Here is a 17,364-nt window from a genome sequence, read left to right as displayed (position 1 = left end):
TGCGTACTGCTGCTCTCCTTTCTGAACCAACAGTCTTGGGTTCGGTGTGACCATCTATCACAATGTTCGCATTGGGCTTGGTATCTTATGGCCCTGCCTTCTCTGCGATCACCCTGAGTTTGGCCTTTCATGGCCCCTATTGCCCGTGGACTTGCCTTGGGCTTTTTGGCAATTTCTCTGAATATGGCCCTGTTGGCCACACAAATAGCACCTACGGCTATCCATTCGCATCACCGGAGTGCGTGCACCTTGTCGACAATTCACCTGTATATGCTCTTTCCGGCCGCAACGATAATCGGTTCTGTTTTCACCTGTCCCTGGGTTTGATTGTGTGCGAACTATGCACACTGTCTCTTGTACCTCTGTTTCCTTATCCCTTTGTTTCTTTCTACATTCACGTTCAATATACCCTGTCTTCCCATAATAGCGACATTTTAATTTACGGTTGTGCCCCCTGTAGCTGTGTTGGAACTAGCGGTCTGTGTGGTGTGAGCCCTTTGCATTCCTGTGTTCTTACAGTTCTTTGCTATGTGGCCTTCTTTGTTACAATTGTAGCAGACCACCCTAACACTAGCATTTGTTGGCTTAGTATGCCACTTTGGTGCTGAACTGTGCTCCTGTTCTGGTCTGCGTTTGCTAAACCCTGAGCTATGTTTGTGTTGTAGGCCCTCTCGTGCCTTTTTTGACGTTATCACGGTTTCTTCCTGTTGTGCAATTGCAACTGCCTTCTCAAAAGTAATGCCCTTTTCTGACTGCACTCTGGCTTGTATTCTAGGATTGGCTAACCCTTGTATGAAACTAGCTACACATATTTTTCTCGTTATTTTTAATTGTGCGTCGCAATCTTCCTCTAGTTCATCTTCAAGTATTGCCTCTCTAAAGGAAGCTGACAATGTCTCTATTTTATGTGCCCAATTCATGACGGTTTCTCGCGGGTCCTGCACTGTTTGGAACATTTGACATATGTACAAATCTAGTGTGCCTTGCTGGCCGTAATATTCTGCTAATGCCCGCTTGGCTCTCTCCCAATTATATCACGTCTAACCAAAATTTATCTCGGGCTCTGCACGGAACCTTTGTTAAAATATACTTAAAAAACAACTCTTGATCTTCATCTTTAATCATACGAACAGCAGCATCTACGTTTGCTATAAACTCATGCAATCTATCTGGTTGACTGCCATCAAACTCCCGTCCAATGAGGCGATGTCCTTCTACTACTGTTACAAAAGGCCCACTCATACTTACTGATTCCACCTCGTCGAGCATCTCAGTGCCTTGGTCTGCTGGTACTGAACTATTGTCGTGCCATTTGAAATAATGTTCAGCTTACCTTAAATCTTCAATGCTGCTTCACTGCTGGGCTGGCTTAGTAGGCTGTGGTAGTGATGCTCCTCTTCTGCGATGCACGGCACTCGAACGAAAGATACGCGGTAGCACGGTACAGACAATCTGCGAAGTCGCGTTTTATCACACGGAAATCTTCTACGATGTCGTGGTTCTCTTACGTTATTTCGGTGAGTTGACTGTTCGAGAATCAAACTTGGGACCCCACACCTGACACCAAATTTATAGGCCTGTCATAACCTACCTGTCCTGTGGATGTTCTAGTAGGTTGATCACCAGGCCATTGGAGTTGATGTATTACCTGTCCTGCCGAGCAGAAAGTAGAGAGGTAATTGTAGGTGTGACTCTGTCCCGCAACTCCCGAAATGAAAGATAATTTAGCTTCACTCTCCTTTATTATCCAGGACGGCTATGTCTAATATATTATAAGTTAAGAAATTAATTTTCCCGTATTGAACTGAGATTCACAATTAGAATTAAAAAGGTTCAACCTATTCAATACAAAATGTGTGCCACTTACTATAGCATGGTAGACCATGCACTAAAAATACCGTTATCCAAAGAAAACCTAAAGAAAGAACTGAATACCATCCGTGCCATCGCTAATTATAATGGTTATAATTCTTCTTTCATAGAACGCATTATCAACAAATGTAAACATAGACTATAGACAACATTAACCAAAGAAAGACTTAACCCTGCCCTATACGCCACCTTCACATTTAAAGAAAACATACACAGTGTAACTAACATCTTCAAGAAACATAATATTAACATAATAATATTAAAATATCGTACAGAACCAACAATAGAAATATGGATATAGTTCACAGTACCAAGTCAATAAACAAATCCGACATTCACGCAAAATCAGGTGTTTACCGTTTCCAATGCAATAACTGTTTTTCCTGATACATTGGACAGACCGGGAGAAGCTTCAAAGTTAGATACTTAGAACACGTCAATGCCATTAAGTATAATAGGTTTTCTGCAATAGGCCAACACATACATGACTCAAAGCATAATTTCACTACCATAGAACAAGACCTAGAAATTCTCAAAAACATAAACAAAGGCCCTTTACTCAATGTTACGGAAAACTGTTTTATTCACTTAGATCTGTTTTTCAATCCTAATCTAAACCTTAATGAAATTTCAGAAAAACCTAATATCCTTTTCGATTTTCTAATCAAAGTCTTTAGAGGTATTTAAATCACGGAGAAGAAATCAATCTTTTACGCTCTCCAAAACACACTTCTATGTTCCACACCACCGCCACTCCGCCCCCCTGACCCGCCTTGAACTCCGCCTTCCCATCCCTTCCATTCCATTCCTCTCTCCTTCTCCCCCTCCCCCCTCGTCTTCCCGCTCCGCCCACCCTACCTTCACACCCACTCAACTTACTCACACCCATCTCACTCGTCCACAACTCTTCTCACAGCATACAACCAGCACGCTAAACAAGGTAAGTCTCATATCCTATCATACTCGGCCGCGATCCCATTTTTAGCTATCCATTTCATTAACTTAGTTTTTCTTCCTTTTAAGCTTCACCGCCCACTTTGAGCTGAGACAGCCTTAAAAATCAACCTTATTCAACCTCTCAACGTCAGGTGCCCCGGCCTTAGACAAATATTTGATGGTCTTGCCAACCACATACAACACTGGACCTGGACTTATATATGTCTCCATTGAACAACAATAGAAGAGTGGACAATTTTACTGCATCGTTTTATTATCATATGAAGACTTTTATTCTCATTCATCAGACCAATTTTATTGTACAATACTCACCTGCCTCATTAGACTATAATGCCTCTATGTGTTTATTCACCATGTTTTACACATCATTCTTCTAGCTTTTAATGAGAAAACAGCGTATCATTTGTACTCTGCAATGTATATATTATCTATACAACTTTTATGACATGTACTCTGCCCACTTTGTGATTTCTAGCTAATGATGACGCCATGAAGCGTCGAAACCGGTACTAGTAATAATAAATAATATGTTGTGAACACCTTGGCCAACACATTCTGTATTGAATAGGTTGAACCTTTTTAATTCTAATTATGTCTAATATATACAATATATTTAGAAGTTTAAATATGTCGATCTGAGGAGAGAGCTTGTTTCACGCGCCTACCCTACGGCGACGCGATATATCCGAATCCTGCCCTGCAGCACGTATGTACAATTTTACTGACACAATTAACTGCTTGAAAGAGCCTGGTCTCGGGTGTACAATTACTGGTCCAGAGAGAGCCCCGCGCCAACTTGACTTAGGGTTATATCTGCTCTCCTTGAAGCAAAGGTCGTTCCCTTCACACTACATAAGGGGTTGGGTCTTACGGGCGTTACTTAGCTGCTCACCTTGTAGGTGGCGCCCTCAACTACTATTCTCAACTAATTGTCACAGTAGGTGCTGCTCTCTGAGCACTACCGTCTCTGTCCTACTTTGCACTTCTTGTTTCTCTGTCTGTCGTAGAGTTCAACTGTACTGGCTTTGTCTCTTGTGTCGGCGAGCCGCCTGCCCTCGTACCGACTCTGCTTGTCAATAACAAACAAGCAAACGTCCGCTTGTTTTCAACATGTTATTGTAGGCGTATTTCACAAGCTCTGTGACTATGGCTCCCTACTATTTGTAACTTACTGAAATATTCCTTCTTCTTTCTAATAATTAAATCTGATTATAATTACCATACAACTACTCTGATACTACAAGGTGTCGTATATTACTGGTTATTACTCTAATATTAGTTTATTTCTCTTGACACCTTGAGATCGAATCTCAGCTGCGAATCCCGGCTGCCGTTCATCTGACAGTCCGCCGGTTCCAGCCCCTGGGGATTTCGGTACACGTCACTACAAAATCAGTAATTCTTGGATGCCGTTATACACAGAGTATCAAATTTTCAGGTCAGACCATAAAAATACAGGCAAACTCTCAAGTTACATATCAGCACTGGGAGTTCTCAGTTGACTGCCCAGCGAGAGGCATGTTTTGGGTGTTTCAAGATGCTCCCTGGGGTTTTCAGAAGCCACTTCTTGATTGAAAAATCGCTTTATTTTCACTGAGGCCCGGTTTCTTCAACTGCATGTTAAATTTTACTTAACAAATGTTAACTAACAATTGTTATTAACTTAACACTTTGTTTAAAAGTGCCCTGTTTCACAAACACATTTCCAACATTTCTTACAAAACAATTGTTAAAGACAAATTAACACATTTCAGTGAGATTTCTGAACACGTTTGGCACTGAGCATCTTTTGTTTTTTTTACATAAAGTGCTCCTAGTGGTGTGTTGAAATAGTAGTTTGTCACACAGACACATGGTTGACATTATTATAGGTTATGGTTAGCGGAGACCGGTAAGTCGAAAACATGTTACGTAAGAGGAACAAAACCGTTATGATGAATGCGAGTTTTCATTTCATTAAATTTTAATTTAAAATTATGCGAATGTGCTTAAAAACTGAAAGAACGTACTGTTATATCACAACATTCAATATAGCCTATTCTTATATTCTTATCACCGGGAAAATGTGATAATTGCTGTGTTTTGAATGGTTTTCTGGTATTATTTTATTGTGGGGAAAATAATGTAATGCCTTGTTAATGCTGCTGTGGCAGCAGGAATTCTTTGCAGGATTCTACACACTTTTTCTTGCACTCGTGAACATAGTTGCCTACAGTTACATGAAAAGTGTCTATAGCATAATATCTAACAAGTAGGACTCGTACCAAAAAGGCTTAATAAGAGGGTTACACAAGACAAGAAATTGTACAGAAAAACTAAAGTTGATGAATTTGGGACTTACCTTAAATCACAATTCAGTTGTTGGATAAGTGAAGGGAGTAACGTGGATACACTTTGGGCTAAATTTAAAGGAATTATTTGGGAAGGAGAGAAGAGATTTGTACCTGTTAAGAAGGGTAAAATGACCTCAGACCCTGTTTATTATACAAGGGAAATAAGAAAATTAAAAAGAAAATGTAGAATAGTAAACAGGAAAATCAAAGAGGGTAGGGAGAGTAGAGAAACTAGAAAACAGCTAATGAGGGAACTGAATAGAGTGAAAAAGGAAGCAAAAGAGAATTATATGAATGGCATACTTCAAGAGGGTAATGACCACAAAGGGAAATGGAAAAAGCTGTATTCATATATCAGGAATCAAAAAGGAAAAGGAGTCCAAATTCCTACAATGGTGGGAGAAGGGGGTGAACACTATTTAACAGATACTGAGAAAGCAAACCTATTTAGTAGGGAATTTAGAGATTCAGTCGATGATTGTCAAGAGTTGGAAACCGAAACAGAAGATAGAGAGGGAGAGAGACAGAGGGAAACAAGAAGCTTCTCATTCACAAACGAAGATATTTTCAGAGAAATCCAACTGCTTCAGCAAGGAAAAGCTGCAGGAAGTGATCAAATTACTGGGGAGGTATTAAAGACAATGGGGTGGTACATAGTGCCTTATTTAAAATTTCTCTTTGACTATGTCATAAATAATAGTGTAATACCAAAGGAATGGAAGGAATCTATAATAATACCAATTTATAAAGGAAAGGGTGATAAAAGGAAACCAGAGAACTACAGACCAATCAGCCTGACCAGTATAGTTTGTAAAATTCTGGAGAGTTTAATATCAAAGTACATCAGAGGGATATGTGATGATAAAAATTGGTTCATGAGGAGCCAGTATGGATTTAGAAAGAAATTTTCTTGTGAGGCACAACTGGTGGGATTTCAGCAGGACATATCAGATCAGTTGGATTCAGGAGGTCAGTTAGATTGCATAGCCATAGATCTTTCCAAAGCCTTTGATAGAGTGGAACATGGAATATTATTAAAGAAATTGGAGGGAATAGGATTGGACGTAAGGGTTACACGTTGGATAAAAGCATTTCTAAATTCAAGGGTTCAGAAAGTCAAAGTAGGAAATAATGTATCGCAGGAAGAGAAAGTTTGGAAGGGAATTGCACAGGGTAGTATAATCGGTCCGTTACTTTTCTTAATATACGCAAATGATTTAGGGAACAATATAACATCAAAAATAAGATTGTATGCAGATGACATAATTGTTTATAGAGAAATAAACAACATTGAGGATTGTTCAGAATTACAAAGGGACCTTGAAAGTATCCAACAATGGGTTGAAGAAAATAATATGAAGGTTAATGGAGGCAAATCAACTGTTACAACTTTTACAAACAGGAGCTCTAAAACTGAATTTGAATATACTTTGGATGAGGTAGTTATCCCAAAAGATGGCAAGTGCAAATACTTAGGTGTGAGATTTGAAAGTAATTTGCACTGGAAGGGTCATATTGATGACATTGTTGGGAAAGCATACAGATCATTACATGTCATAATGAGGCTACTTAAAGGATGCAACAAAGAATTAAAAGAAAAAAGTTACTTGAGTATGGTTCGTCCATTATTGGAATATGCAAACAGTGTTTGGGATCCTCACCAAGAATACCTAATAAAAGAAATAGATAGTGTGCAGAGGAAAGCAGCAAGATTTGTGACAGGGGATTTCAGGAGAAAGAGTAGTGTATCAGAAATGTTAAAGGAACTTGGGTGGGAAACTTTAAGTAAGAGAAGGGAGAAAACTAGACTTACAGGATTATATAGAGCCTATACAGGAGAAGCAGCATGGGGAGATATCCGTGAGAGGCTTCAGTTGGAAAATAATTATATCGGCAGGACTGACCACAAATATAAAATTAGAAGGAATTTTAGCAGAAGCGATTGGGGTAAATTTTCATTCATTGGGAAGGGTGTGAAGGAGTGGAACAGTTTACCAGGGCAGTGTTTGATCCTTTTCCAAAATCTGTACAGATATTCAAGAAGAGAATAAACAGCAACAGAGAAAATAAATGAAGTGTTAGAGGGCATTTGACCGGTGCAGGTTATTGTAAATTAAAAAAAATGTGTGTGAATAAATTAATTCCATCCCCTGGTCTAAGGAGTTCGGACAGCCAAAGTAGGGGACTGCCTGTAGGGGTGAAGTACAGTGGGGACTTCGAGGGCCCTGGGACCGCTACGGTAGCTGTGAAGGCCCTTCAGGAACTCTGAAAAGTGGTGGCAAAAGGGGCTCTGGTTAAGACGCAGCAGGTCGTTATGCTACTTAGGATCCAGAACGGGTTAAAAAAAAAAAAGTAAATAAATAAATGCAATGTAAATATTAATGTTATACCAGTTTTATAGTATCATTTGAAGCAATTCCACATACTGTATATCAGTTGACTATATTTGTAAGTAGTACAGGAGATATTATAATTAGAATTTTGTAAACAATATAAATTTATTAAGGATGAGCTGTGTGTTTAATAGAAAACATTGTTAGCGTAAATTGTATAATATTGTATTATAGGAAAAATTTTCTTCTCTTGTTAATTTAATATTTAGTGCTTGACAATAATGTATTTTAGTGTACCATTTGCCACCGAGGTAGACACCTCATTTGCAAATAAAGAGATTTTGATTTTTGATTTGAAGTAGAGGCCAGACCCTGCGGTCAACCGATTTCACCGAGCTTCAATGTACCTGTGGGGAGACACTCAATGGTAACTCGTATATAAGGGTTTAAGTCAACACGCTTTCGTTTTCGAAAAAAGAGGTCAGATATCATTACACAGAATCCACTTCGGACAAAGTGGAGGTGGTAGAACACTAAAAGGCGAACAAATTTTACTTAAACATGTCAGGTCCCCAACCTAATAACTTGTGAAAAATGGATGAATCCCCGATTCCAATGCAAGGCATATATACTTGGGAGTTACATCACAGCGGAACGTAGTGATGGCTAAGTGGTCACCGTACTTCTCTGCGAACGTCGTAGACGTGAATTAGAGTCTCGTCGCAGCTATGATTTTTGAACAAAATAAATTAATATGTCTGCCGCTGTGGTGTAGTGGTTAATGTGATTAGCTGCCACCCCTGGAGGTCCGTGGTCGATTCCCGGCTCTGCCACAAAATTTGAAAAGAGGTACGAGGGCTGGAACAGGGTCCACTCAGCCTCGGGGGGTCAACTGATTAGAGATGGGTTCGATTCCCACCTCAGCCATCCTGGAAGTGGTTTTCCGTGGTTTCACACTTCTCCTCCTAACTTAAGGCCTTGGCCGCTTCCTTCCCTCTTCCTTCTCTATCACTTCCAATCTTCCCATCCCCCAGCAAGGTTCTGTTCAACATAGCAGGTGAGGCCACCTGGGCGAGGTAATGGTCTTCCTCCCCAGTTGTATCCCCGACCCAGAGTCTGAAGCTCCAGGACCTGCCCTTAAGGCGGTAGAGGTGGTATACCTCTCTGAGTCCGATTGAAAACCGACCCTGGAGGGTAAACTGATAAAGAAGAAGAAGAAAAAGACGATTAAATTAATATTTGAGGGAACGTCAAGATAAAAATTTTAACAAAAATATTACGCAAATTGCAGTACAGTTTATACTTTCTACCTGAAATTAATATAGGCCTAAATGTTCTCACAGTTGCTGCTGGATCTCTTTCTATATATATATTAATTTGAGGTAGAAAATAAATTTCCACTGCAATTTGATTATTCATTTTATTCGCATTTTACCTTCACATTCCCTGAAACAATATGTATTTAAAAAAAGTATGTCTATGGTGAGACTCGAACCCATGTCGTCACGGTTCAGAGACAAGTACGATGACCACTCGGCCACTGTTTCACTTGTCGAGATTGCAACTCTTTAAGTACATAGGTGTTGCATTAGAATTGCAGTATTCATAATTTTTTCGGAAATTATTAGGTTGTGGACCTGACAAGTTTGTGTAAAATGTGTTTGCATTTTAGTGTTCTATCACCTCCATGTGGTCCGAAGCGGATCCTGCCTCATGATATTTGTCCTCGCTGTTGGAAACTCTAACCTATTTTCAATATCGTCTAGTATCTTGTTCATTATGGCTTTGGTAATTAGAAATATATCTTCTGACAAGTCTGGAAAGTAGTTACTTCTTAGTATGGGTCGTCCTTTGCCTTCTTCAGTTTATAAATAGTCTTCATACAGCAGTAAAGCTTCAAACTTACGTATTCTACATGCCTCCATTTTAAAATTTTAGCAGGGTTTAAGAGGTTTAACACAGGGCTGCTGCCAGTTTAATTTAACTCAAGTATTAACAATTTGTTAATCAAGTTAACAATTCTTGATGAGGCGACCATTTTGTTACATTATGTGTTAAGTCTCCTTAACAGCAGAGTTAACACAACATTCGTTGAAGAAACCGGGCCTGAGTCTATTCCTTAACAACACATAGTTCCCACTCAGTTCACTTAATGATTAGGATAATTACACACAATTGTAAACAACACTGCAACACTTACGAAAAATACACTGAAGCAGTTCACAATCGATTCTGACAAGTACAGATATCAACAATTCCTCATACTGATGATTCACTTCACCATCACTAGGCAAGACCAACTAACTACCCGGCTTCTTGGCTGTTAGCTCGATATATATACCGTTCAACAGCTAGTCTAGAATTCTCTAACTTCTGGAAATGTTCTTGCAACGCTCTAAAAGGAACACACCCGAACATACAAGGATCAATCGATTGACTGGCCTCTCAATTGGAGTACTCCAGTGTAGATTAAACTTTAATATTTGGATACAATATAAAATACCTTGAAGTAGAAATCTACATGATTCCTATAAAGTTTCCACATTTATCTGGATAATAGAACATCATGGTAAGCTTCCAGAAGCCTCCACATGTATCTGAATGATACTGAATCATACCCAATATACAAATACAGGGTTATTCTAAATGACTGTCGGGGTTTCGTGAATTTTTTTTTTGAAAACGTGGAAAGTGTACAATTTTTATTGTTGCAGTAATGGTAAGACAAACTCTCAAAGTTTTGTTTTGCATCAGCTCTAGTACATAAGTTACCACCAGATGGCAGTAATAGCAGTGTTTAACAAAATGGCAGTTAGCGATAAGGAGAAAGCTTTTTGTACTCTTGAATTTCATCAATACCGATCCGTTACCAGAGTCCAGCACCATTTTCGGACAAAATACGGGAAGGAGCCTCCTTCCGACAACTCTATTCACAGATGGTACGCACAATTTGTGGATACAGGTTGTTTGTGCAAAGGGAAAAGCATTGGGCATCCCGCTGTGTCAGAAGCGGATGTGAATCCGATTAGGGGCGTTTATCTCCGTAGTCCTATGAAATCAACTACAAGATGTAGCAGGGAACTGCAAGTTCCTCAAACCACAGTATGGTGTGTGTTACGAAGGTGCCTAAAGATAAAGCCATATCACCTACAATTGCGTCAAGCCCTAACAGCTAATGACAAAGCCCTACGTTTCAACTTTAGCATGACACTGCAGGAACGGATTGAAGAAGATAATGGTTTTCTTGACAGAGTAGTTTTCAGTGACGAAACTACTTTTCATGTAAGTGGAAAGGTAAACAAACAAAAGTTCGCATTTGGGGTGCAGTGAACCCCCATTGTTATGTGGAACATGTACGAGTCTCCCCTAAAGTGAATGTGTTCTGTGCCGTTTCAAACACGAAGGTCTATGGCCCGTTCTTCTTCAATGAACAGACAGTAACAGGACTGACTTACCTGGACATGCTCACAGAATGGCTGTTACCCCAGTTGAATGAGAGGGATCATGCTGCAACATGATGGTGCCCCACCTCATCTCCACAGGGAGTTTAGAGCATTTTTAAACCAAGAACTACCACAACGATGGATGGGACATGGAACAGAAGGTGATCTGATGCTCTTACCCTTTCCACCATGTTTACCAGATCTTACACCATGCGATTTCTTCCTGTGGGGATATGTTAAAGATCAGGTATTTGTTCCTCCTCTACCGGTGGATATTCAGGAAGTGAAGCAGCGCATCCAAGCCGCCTTCGAAAGCATCACCGCTGCCATGTTGACTCGTGTGGGAAGAGATGGACTATCGACTAGATGTGTGTAGAGTGACGCAAGGCGCACATATCGAGCATTTGTAATCTATGTCAAAATAACTGTACGAGTTACAGTATACATTAAAACAAGATTCATATTCCTACGTCAATTGCACTGCGAGTTATGAATTTTTGTAACCCCGACAATCATTTAGAATAACCCTGTATGACAGAGTTTCCGACTGAACAGGTTTTGAGTTTATACAAATTTACTGTATATATATATATATATATATATATATATATATATATATATATATATTAAGGTTATTGGCTTTGTGTCCCACTAACTACTTTGCGGTGTTTGGAGACGCCGAGGTGCCGGAATTTAGTCCCGCAGGAGTTTTCTTATGTGCCAGAAAATCTACTGACACGAGGCTGACATATTTGAGCACCTTCAAATACCACTGGACTGAGACACGATCGAACCTGCCAAGTTGGGGTCAGAAGGCCAGCGCCTCAACTGTCGGAGCCACTCAGCCCGGCACAATACATATTAACAGGGAAATCATATGTTAGTCAACAGATTTTGAGGTTATACAAATTTACAATACAAATTTATGGGGAAGTTGTATGTTAGTTGTACATGCCTGTTGATATCTATGTATAATAGTGTGTATTTTTTACAGGTATGTTTATAGTGTTGTAATAAATATTGAAATTGTTGTGTGTTTGACAGACTGGAAAGTTTTTATGTTATAGGTACCATATTTATTTCAGACTTTTAAAGCAATGTATGATGATTTACATTGTAAGACTCTTCCATTTGACAATACTTTGTATATTTCTAGGAATTGAAGCAGAGGCTGTCATGCTTGGTCAGGCAATCTCTATGTTGTTACCCAAAGTCATTGGCTATAAAATAACTGGAAGACTAAGTCAATATGCTACATCTACTGATCTTGTTCTCACTATTACAAAGGTAAGTGTAATAAACTGAGGAATGAGCAGTGTAGCAGGGCTGCCTGTCTTATAGTTGTAAAAATAATTCAGAATAATGGACATTAATTTGCCCTCCATAAACATCACTATCATTGTGTTTTTTTACAATTTGTTTTACGTTGCACTGACACAGATAGGTCTTATGACAACGATGGGATAGGAAAGGCCTAGGAGTGGGAAGGAAGCAACCGCGGCCTTAAGTGAAGTACAGCCCCAGCATTTGCCTGCTGTGAAAATGGAAAACCACAGAAAACCATCTTCAGGGCTGCCGAGAGTGGGGCTCGAACCCACTGTCTCCCGGATGCAAGCTCAAACATCACTATCATTGTCAAGACCATCAAAATTGACATTTCTGTTCTGGTATCCAATGAAGTAAGGAAAATGTGTTCGAACTTCACTAGTATATCATATTTAAAAACTGTTAAATATTTCTAATACTCAGATAGAAATGCACCGAGCTTGATAGCTGCAGTCGCTTAAGTGCGGCCAGTATCCAGTAATCGGGAGATAGTGGGTTCGAATCCCACTGTCGGCGGCCCTGAAGATGGTTTTCCGTGGTTTCCCATTTTCACACCAGGCAAATGCTGGGGCTGTATCTTACTTAACCCTTTAACGCCGAAATTAGTTTTTTCGTCCATTATCTTTGAAATTCGTCTAAATCACTTCAGGTCCATAGTATAACATAACTACAAAATAATTATTAAGCTCATACTTTTCACGGTTTCGTCGTTAGGTGGCGTGTTCTTATGATCGCGCTAGGCAGATGTGTTAGCATTTCATTCTGTATAGCATTTCTTTAGTATTTATAGATTTTTTTGTATTGATATTGATAAATTATGAACAAAATACACTAAAATAAACTAAAGATGATAATTTATGAAGAATATACATTAATTACAATATATACATACATAAATAAAGCAATAAAAGTCTCAAGATATTCGTAATATATTACATTCAAGTTATCTAATTCACAGAAAGTACCGAATAGGAACAAATATAAGAACTGGATGCTTCACACTGTATGAAATAGGACAACGCATGGAACACAGAGTCCAACATTACATTTTGTGCACTCGGTGTGAACATTACTGGAGCATTCCTTTCCAGCACAACGTCGTTGATTGCAGGGCGCTACGAGGTGCCCAGTCCCGTCAAGTCGTACATCGTCAGTGACACTATTCTGCTGGATACTGTTTCTCGAGGTGATAGGGCGGCCTCTTCCTACTGGCGTTATTTTGAACTTGTGTAAATATGTTTGCACAATGTGGCAACGAAATTCTAGATGTGACAAATCACATCCAGACCTCCTTAGCAGTAACCATGAATTGTGAATGGATACATCCAGGAGCCATGTGAATAGCGACCACCACCATTTCTTTCCACGTATGCCTACTCTGTAGTACGACACATTCTGGTCCATCCTATCTGTTTCTGCTGAAAGGGGATCATCGTCTGCGCCTCCTATACGATCATTGCCAGCGAGTACAATTTCTGCCTTACTTGAAAGCTGGCGACCTGTGAGGTTATCAACCAAACCACCAACATCTTCATCTCCTGAATCTTCGTCGGAGTGAATATTAGCTTCCTGAGGTTCAATAAAAATGCTGTTAACCCCTCCAATTGGTTCGTCCGATTCAAGAATATCTAATACTTCTTGGAGCGTATCGTCCCTGTAAAAAGGGAAACAAGGTTTTGTAGCTGCATATATGTTAACAAGTCGCAATTTATTTAAATGTAGAATTGATAACCGTAAATTGAATAAAGTTGTTCAATGAAAATTGATGTATAACAATAATAGTAACAGGTAGCGTAACGTCCACCATCAAATACACGCACAGGGTGAATAGCTAACTCAAGCGCCTAGCGTGATCATATGATCACGCAATGTTTTAAGTGCCTACAGGAGTAATATTTACTGTTAAATGTAAATTACCTGCATCATAATGTGAACATAGATCACTTCCAAACTTGTTAAGCATATTAGTTGCGTAATCTAAACATAAATATATGTGAAATGTCAAACTTACTTGAAGCGCGCCATCATGACAATGACACAAAATGAAAGTGCGCCGAAACAATGAGTCAATATGTATCACGTAATAATATGCTTGCACACAGTTGCCACATGCTTCTTGAATTGATCTGCACAGTCAGCAATCAATTCCAGTGCAGGCCGTGATCATATGGACACGCACAGCGTTAACGGGTTACGGCCACGGCCGCTTTCTTCCCATTCCTAGGACTTTCCTATCCCATTGTCGCCATAAGACATATCTGTGTCTGTGCGACATAAAGCAAATAGCAAAAAAAAAAAAAAAAAAATAATAATACTGTAATAATAATTAAAAAATAATAGAAATATTTATTGAAATGAAATGTCATATGGCTTTGAATGCCGGGATATCCCAGTACGGATTCGGCTCGCCAGTTGCAGGTCTTTGTATTTGACGCCCGTAGGCGACCTGCGCGTCGCGATGAGGATGAAATGATGATGAAGACAACACATATACCCGGCGCCCGTGCCATTGGAATTAACCAATTAAGATTAAAATCCCCGACCCGGTCGGGAATCGAACCCGGGACCCTCTGAACGGAAGGCCAGTACACTGACCGTTCAGCCAAAGAGTCGGGCAATGTTTATTGAAAGTACTTAATACAAATTAATGAGTGGTTGCGGTAGTGAAGAATGTTGTACCTCATAGATGGACAAGTCTTCGTTCATTTCAACCAACTTTATACACTGCACAGAAATACTACGGCTAGGATTTAAACATGTATTTTTGCAGTTTAAAAGTGAGATTTATTTTCGTACAGAATGAAACTGTTATTAACCAGTGTCATACATCTTGTCATTGCACACATGGATGCTGTAAGCAGTCATTAAACACTGCGAGACCTGGAGAGTTAGCCATGCAGGTAGGGTCGTGTAGCCGCAAGCTTACATTCAGCAGATAGTGGGTTCGAATTCCACCGTTGCACTGTGGTCCCTAATGTCGAAAACCTGTCCAAAATTCTGAAATGTGTACTATTTTTCAAATACATATATATATATATATATATATACTGTATGTGCTCTTTAGGTTGCTGAATTTGAATCTGACATAATTCTTTTTTAAACAAAATAGTATACCCAATATAGTGGACATGACATTTTAAAATAATGTGACATAAATAAAAATTAGGTAAGGTCGCTGATTCTGAATGTGTTGGAAAAAATGGCAGACTTAAAATAAAAATGGTGGATTTAATATGACAAACTTAATATAAACATTTAATTTTGAAAAGTTAATAAGGCTTTAACCCTGCAGTGCTCGCACACTGTTATTTTTCTCTACCCTCCGCTTGTCCTTGACCTTAAGAGACTTGAAATCAATACCTTCCTGTCCATAGTTCCCATGCGTCATTCTCTCATTTCGCCTCATTCTGTGCGGTAGTGTTAAACAAATAGCTGGTGCGGACTGGTAGTTCCGCGTTGCTATTGCCGTATGTGATTGATAATTGTTGCTGCTTATGTAAGTATTGTAAGTGGGCTATTTTTGTAGATAGTAGGACTTCAGTTGGAGATTTTTTTTTTTTTTGTGTCATTATTTGTGTGTTGCAGAAAATGTGCAAAATTGAGATGCATTAAATAATCTGCCTCGTAATATTCCATCAGGGATCTGTGAAATTTTCAAAATTGAACCTAAAAGACTCCCTCTGGAGAATTCCAGCTGGCACAGGGATCGGTGTGCTTATTTTGACAGGAAAAAGAACAGAGCTGCCAGGTACAGTTGCAAGAAGTGTGATATTGTCTCGAACATGCAAGTATTGTGTGTTCCGAATGCTTGGAGAATGTAGAAATTGACTAAAATGTGCTGAGAGATGTTAATTGTTTGTTTAATTCTGTATGTATAATGTATTATATTTTTATCCGCGATTTCAATCTATTTTGTAACTATCGCCTGGGTCGCTAAGGAGATTATTCCTGTAACATTGTTCTGTAACATTTGGGCATTTGTGATTGTTGTATATCCCCTATAATTTAAAGGTCAAAATTTTTAAAAAAGTTTCACTCTAATTTATTTACAATATTTGCTACAGAACAAGAATGTCATTTCACTACGTATGTTTCATGAATTTAAAATAATTTCAGAAAGTTCTTAATTGTCCTTCAAAAATACCCAATAAATTATTTAAAACACACACACACACACACAGAAAAATTTATCAATCACAGAACGTTAGTGAACACTTTATCGCCAGAAGTACCAACTTCAGAGCTTTCACTATCACTTTGACCATCACATTCCCACACAACGTTGTCTTCGCTGCCATCCATAGCATTAGAAATACTGCACATGTGGAAACTTTTTCCAATCAAGGTCACCAGAGATATGATCCCACGCCATCCTTACCCATGAACAAAGCAGTTGAACTTCCAAGCGCTTAATACGACCAGTTGGCATCAGTGCATGATTGTCAACCGCCACCCACTTGGTATACAGCTGTTTCAAGGCTGCTTTGAACGGTTGGTTTACACAGACATCCAACGGCTGTAACATAGATATCAGTCTGCCCGGAATTGCTGGATCATTTTTTGTGTCTTTGGTTTGCTTCCTCACAGCTCCTGTTGTATGACCGCGGTAGCTGTCCATAACAAGCCAGCTTTTCCGTCCAACCAACACACCAGGGCGAAGTTGCCAAACACATTTCAGCCAGTCAACCACCAGTAGACTGTCCATCTAACTGGAGTCCTGAGTTCAGACGAAAACACCAGCAGCTAGAATTTCTATCGGAAGCGCCTTTCTCTTCAAAACAACGTACGGTGGAAGTTTAGTTCCATCAGCGGGTATACATAACATTACTGTGCACCTCTGTTCTTCATACCACCTGTTCTGATGTCAACACATTTTGACCCCTTAACACTCTCAGTACTGTCCAATGGCATTTCAAAATAGACGGGCATCTGATCTGCATTTCCAATTTTGGAAAGCCGGTACGAATTTTTCTTTTGCAACTCAGTTATATGGCACTGGAAGGAAAACAGTTTTTCTTCATAGGCGATAGGAAGACGCTGTGAAATTGTGGTATGCCTTGTAATGCTTAGTCCATTTCTCTTATAGAAATTTCTGATCCA

General features: G+C 39.3%; 1 protein-coding gene across 1 annotated transcript in view; it reads left to right on the top strand.

Annotated features, from left to right (window-relative positions):
- LOC136863926 (cytoplasmic aconitate hydratase) overlaps nucleotides 1-17,364 on the top strand; it is a 781,251-nt gene that overhangs the window by 243,152 nt on the left and 520,735 nt on the right. Inside the window, exon 7 of the mRNA XM_067140355.2 lies at nucleotides 12,095-12,225. Coding sequence (XP_066996456.1) covers nucleotides 12,095-12,225 — 131 coding nt within the window. The remainder of the gene's footprint in view (nucleotides 1-12,094; nucleotides 12,226-17,364) is intronic.

This window comes from Anabrus simplex, chromosome 2, assembly GCF_040414725.1.
Source record: "Anabrus simplex isolate iqAnaSimp1 chromosome 2, ASM4041472v1, whole genome shotgun sequence".
NCBI lineage: Eukaryota > Metazoa > Arthropoda > Insecta > Orthoptera > Tettigoniidae > Anabrus > Anabrus simplex.
This window is presented reverse-complemented; position numbering and strand designations above follow the sequence as displayed.